The sequence below is a fragment of the Nestor notabilis genome, unplaced genomic scaffold, assembly GCF_000696875.1.
Source record: "Nestor notabilis isolate BGI_N333 unplaced genomic scaffold, ASM69687v1 scaffold5502, whole genome shotgun sequence".
NCBI classification, from domain to species: domain Eukaryota; kingdom Metazoa; phylum Chordata; class Aves; order Psittaciformes; family Psittacidae; genus Nestor; species Nestor notabilis.
Genome location: NW_009918662.1, coordinates 54,193 through 59,747, shown reverse-complemented (window position 1 = coordinate 59,747; position 5,555 = coordinate 54,193). Strand labels below are relative to the sequence as shown.

Sequence of the window (5,555 nt, the reverse complement as noted above, 5' to 3'; positions counted from 1 at the left end):
AATACACACAGTACGTTCATTAATGTCTCTTTGCATGAAAAGATCTAATTCCCCTCACTTGATCACAAGCCTCTGAGTAGCATGAGTCAACTGTTAGTGTTAACCGTTAGTGTTACTGTAAAACCCTCTTTGGTTATAGAATGTTTTATTTAAAGCAAGATTATACAAAACGATTTTCAGCTAGAAATACACCCCTGAAATCTAAAAGCCATCTAAAGGAACACACTCCCACAGGCTGAAGCTACACTGATCGATAGGACTTAGAAATCCAAGTTGTTCCCCCACGGAATCTAAACAAAGTTATCAAAATTATATTAAGTAAATACAATTTGAGGAAGGGTAAACTTCTGAAAAATCCTTAGAATATTAGAAGTAGAGTTCTGGAAGGAGCAGTAGTGGGCTAGAGAAAGAAAGAACCGAGACACAAAGACCTCTCTTTAAATACTCTCCATCGCCTTGAATTCACTGAGGGCCTGCACCGGGTTCACGTGTTTCTTCTGCGATGCTCTCTTGATTTTAGTTTGGGTTTCGTCCTGTTTCTCCCTCTTGACCAGAGGTTTCTTCTCCGGAGCCTTCATCTTCCAGGAGACGGCGGGAAGGTTGAGTGAAGCCATTCCCTGGGACTTCTGGTACTTGGTGGATGCCACGTAGGAAGCCTTCACGGTTTGCACCACCGCATTCATCAGGTTCTTGGCTGCTTGGATAAGGGACATGGCACTGTCCACCTGCCAAACGGTGACACACACGTGTTACATGACATACAAACCACAGGAATACAGCATTCCAGGAAACACCACAGTCCTGAGGGGTAAAAGCATGCAAACCCTGATTTTTCTGGGTTTTCTTTTGAAATCTGAGGCTCCAAATTTAAGGAAATTATTTTCTTTAGGCACTAAGTGGTGAAACCCTGACTTGTGCCACCAAAAATGAAAGAGCAGTGTTTCCCCATGGTCTGTGCCTTTTCCATATTAACACCAACAAGGTTTGGATCCTCCTGTTTGCTTTTGTGACTAAGCTTTAACAGTAGCTTATTCTCTAATGAAATTAATTAAACTGCAGTAATACCTTAATCAGTGATAATAAATACTTAAATCACCCTAAATACTCAGTTGCATTGAAAAGGAGGGAACAAAACTGCATCTACAGGGCCTGGAGCCCTTTCCCAGCTGGTTCCTGATTTACAAAGAGCATTAAAATGAGAAACCCCCCACATTTGCCAAAGCTTTAGCACATGGTAGAGCTGAAGAGCCAACACTAGGGCAGGGTGAAAGAAAAAGGGGAGGCCCGCTGGGGTGACCCACTCCCCTGGAGTGCCCTTCTCCAGGTGGGACCTCTGACACGTGAATGCCCAGTGGCCTAGGGCACATTTGCGACCTTGGGTTCAGCACCTCTGCTCAGCTGCCTCCACATGCTGCAGTTCCTGTGCTGTGGAAGGTGTTGGGGGGGGGGTTGTGGAGCAGTGAACCAAGCTGAGCAAGGGGGTGGCTGCTTTTCTTCCGGTGCTGGGACCTTCCTTTCCATCACGCTGTGGTTTGAGTACCACAGTGGCAGATCGGATCTGTGCCCTCCAGCACACGGGTGTCATCTGCTTTCCTCTCCCCAGTCAACACGCTCAAAACACTTGCATTGCATTTGACTTATTTCCACGAATCTTCACAGCAGGAAGGATCATATTAAATGCAATGAAAGCAAGGAGCTACTTCCCTAAACGACTTGTCAAGATTGCTTAGGGGGCAAGCTCTCGCTGCCTTGTAAAGCTCTGCTTTCACAATGTTTTTGTGGTAGCTGGTTGGGGCAGGATGTTAACAGTGAGAAGAAATTCTCTTTTAGGCAGGTGAAGTCCCTGGGCTGCCAGAGGTCTTCATCTGATCATCTGACAGAAGCTGAACACTACTGCTGGCAATATTTAGCCCCAGTGGACCGGCTCACAGGGAACAGACAGAACCAGGAGATGACACTACAGATGCCAGCCTGTTCATACAACTAATTCATGGCAGAAGGGTATGCAAATTCTGAAGACACTGAGTAACTGCAGTAAAACCCTGGAGTACATATTACTGCATAATGACACATCTACTTCTTTGACAGCCTGATGCCTTCAGCCTTCCAGCGAACAGGACATCAGCACGCACCAGAGACACACAGCAACACAGTCTGCAGCTCTAGCTTGTTGGCAGGGAAAAAGATGTGCTTGTAAGCTTAAGCACTTGAAATACCTAAATGGCAGAAGCTGTAAGGTTTCTTCCATTTGTTTTTCAGGATTAGGATAGCAGTACTGGACTATCATCCATTTCTGTCCCTTCTTCAAACCTCCTACCTCCACTGTGACATGGATGGGCAAAAGCACCAGTGATCAAACACAAAACACACCCATCCAGGGCAAGGAAGAATATGCCAGAAGTGAAGAATTAGGCTCCACCTCCCTCCCCCCAAATATCCATCATACAGATTCCTCTTAGGAGGAAGCATTTCATGAACTACAGTGAAAAAATTCTTTGCTAAGTAATGGCTAGAATGAGGAAGCAGGCTGGCCTGGGGCAGCTTTCGCTGTCATCAACCAGAGCAGCCACTACAAATCCCTGCACTCCTCATGGCACAGCTATTTTGAAATATTAACATCTCTGGAGCATTGCAGGACCCCAGCACATTCCAAGACTGTCCAGAGATGTGAGGTAGGTTTAGCTGTGCTGATTTAACCTCACTAAGAGTGAAAAACAGGCTGGAAAAACAGTAGATTACACAAAGGTCAAGTGAATCTGTCTACAAATGCTGTTGAGTAATGAGAAATGAAGTCTGTATTTTCCCTCCTTTCAAACAGTGTTTCCTCCAGGAACAGTGAGGCAGCACAGGCAAATACTGCTGCATACATTAAAACTTTGACTGAATGCTCCAGAATCTCTTGTCTATATTCTGTAATGTTTAGCATAAAAGTTAACAGTTGGATTCAATGCTCTTAAAGGTCTTTTCCAACCTAAACGATGCTGTGAAGCTGTGTCATAGTTCATACATACCCCAGACACAACCAGCTCCCCTCCCAGGTTCTGAACTTCAGCCTTCACTTTGCTGCAGATGTTCAGCTGGTGGCAGTACAGTGCGATGCGCTGCAGGTAGGCCAGGAGGTCCTGCTTGCACGCAGAATCAGGGCACTGGGGGAGAAAACAAGGTGAAGTTTTACTTTATAATCACAAAAACTGGAACAGAAATCATTTAGGGAGAAGCCAGTCAACTCCGTTCTGTAATAGTCAGTGTGCTCCAGAGATCATTCCCCTTTCTGCTTGTTTTTCAACAGACAACAGCAATAGATGGGCATCACTAAATGCATATAAAAAGCCAGGAGCAATAAACACAGGCGATCAGAACACAAAATCTCTGGGGCTCCTTTCAGCTGCACGGCTGCCCTTGAGCATCCTGTGAGCAGGAAGAGGAAAAAGAGGAGGAGGAAGAGGGCTAGGTAAGCTTTCCAGAGCAGGTTTGTTCACTATGAAAGGTCCCAGGACACAGCAGCAGTGATTTGACATCAACATCTCAAGTTGCAACCAGCAGATATTACCAAACCCAGCCTCAATTCTCCATCTTCAGTGTTTTAAGCTAGGAAATTATGAACTCGACAGTTACTCAATTATATTGGCAGAGGAGGTATTCTCCTCGTTTCTGTTCCCAATTTCTCAGCAGTGTGGAAATGAGATTCCTCACCAGGCATGAAATAAAATTTTTAAGGTGCTTGCTGAGGCACTCATCTGCAAGATAAAAGCAACTGTTTCAGCTCTGCAATTGAAATGCCGTTCAGAGAGCTGCTTCTCAGGCAGAAGGGAAGGGCCATCTCTTGCTTGCAGAGCCGAGCACGAGGTGATTAATGAGCCAGGCTCAAAGTGGATTTCAAAACAAGAGGAGCCCTGCTGAGGGGCACAAACAGTCCAAACCAGGATCTGCAAGCGTAAGACAGAAAGGCCATGGGAAGCCTTTTACTACCCATGCCAGTCCTGTGGCATCATTAAAAAGGTAGTAAGCACGGTGGCCAGAATCACTCCTCCAAGGAGTAACGGGCTGTCTCAGACCTACTGGCACACTCTGGCTGTATAAAGATGAGTGCATAAAGCTGCTGGCATGCCCCGGACTCCACAAACCCGTTGCTCACCAGACTTTGGTGCTGATGATGAATAAACCCAAGGGCACACATGCCATGGTCCTGCCCTGGGCACGCAGCACGAGCAGGGCACCTACAGCCGCCTGTGCCCCAGTACAGGGCACTGAACATCTCATGACTTGGTAAATCCTCAGGCAGGCTCCAGCTCCAGACACTGGTGGTGGTGCTGCAGGCAGTGCCCAGGAGGACAGATGTTTAAACCACACTGGATATATCTGTGATGACAGAAGCTATTGCAGTAGAGATGCGGGAGATCCAGGGAGACCTTAGAGCAGCTCCCAGTACCTAAAGGGGCTACCGAAAACCTGGAGAGGGGCTCTGGACAAGGGCCTGTAGGGACAGGACAAGGGGAATGGCTTGAACCTGCCACAGGGGAGATTGAGATGAGCTCTTGGGCAGAAGCTCTTCCCTGTGAGGGTGCTGAGGCGCTGGCACAGGGTGCCCAGAGAAGCTGTGGCTGCCCCATCCCTGGCAGTGTTCAAGGCCAGGTTGGACACAGGGGCTGGGAGCATCCTGCTCTAGTGGAATGTGTCCCTGCCCGTGGCAGGGGGTTGGAACTGGAATAGCTTTAATGTCCCTTCTCACCCAAACCAGTCTGGGATTCTGTGACACTGTGGTCACATTCTGGTATCTGCAGGTGAGGACACCCTGCTGACAGTATTCACATGGAGCACTTGTTACCCACAACAACTTATTTGCCAAAACAGACATTTAACTCTGAAAGGATGGTGAGTGTAGCTAGTAAATGTGTTTGTTCTATGCAGGGCCAGACCAAGTGGGGTTTCTAAGCCAATGTGGTACTTGAGCACAGCAGAGGCAAAAGATCTGTACTGTATGCTGCATACAGAGATGCCCTGTATGGCAGGCTGCCGAGCTGTGATCCAAGGCAGCGCACACAGAGACAGACAATATGAGAACATACATTACATTGGGATTTTTGGCAAGCTGGGACAAGCACGCCAGGCTGTGTAACAGAGGCTATGGAGATTTGGATGGCTTTGTGGACATTTGACCTGGTGTGACCATAAACTGACTGAAATCACCTTCTTAGTTCCAAGGAATGTAATGAAACACTCAAAGTATCTGCACCTCTTATATAGGCACGTTGCTTCCATCAGTGAATTGAAACCCACAAACAACAAAGCAGCACAAGCTTGCAGGTTCATTTTTTAAGCTAATCAATATTAGTCAGCAGTACAAGATGTTTTCGAGAAAGTCCACAAATAGCATCGGCCAAAGAGCTAATGAAAAGCTGAAATTACCATTTGGGAAACTGCTCTCCATCTCCCAAACAGCTCATCTGACAAAGCCAACGGGTGGCACAGCGGCACAGTGAATGGAACGCTGACAAATGCACAATACGGCACGTCAGAAGGACCCTGAACAATGCAAGGAGCTTTGTAGGCTCGGG

The 5,555-nt window shown here is 47.1% G+C and overlaps 1 protein-coding gene across 1 annotated transcript in view; it reads right to left on the bottom strand.

Moving 5' to 3' along the window:
• Nucleotides 1-80: 80 nt before the first annotated feature.
• Nucleotides 81-5,555, bottom strand: part of LOC104402062 (catenin alpha-1) — a 52,288-nt gene continuing 46,813 nt past the window's right edge. Inside the window, exons 11-12 of the mRNA XM_010009832.1 lie at nt 3,012-3,146; nt 81-725 (exon numbers count right to left, since the gene is read on the bottom strand). Of these exons, the coding sequence (XP_010008134.1) occupies nt 438-725; nt 3,012-3,146 (423 nt within the window). The 3' untranslated portion in view covers nt 81-437. The remainder of the gene's footprint in view (nt 726-3,011; nt 3,147-5,555) is intronic.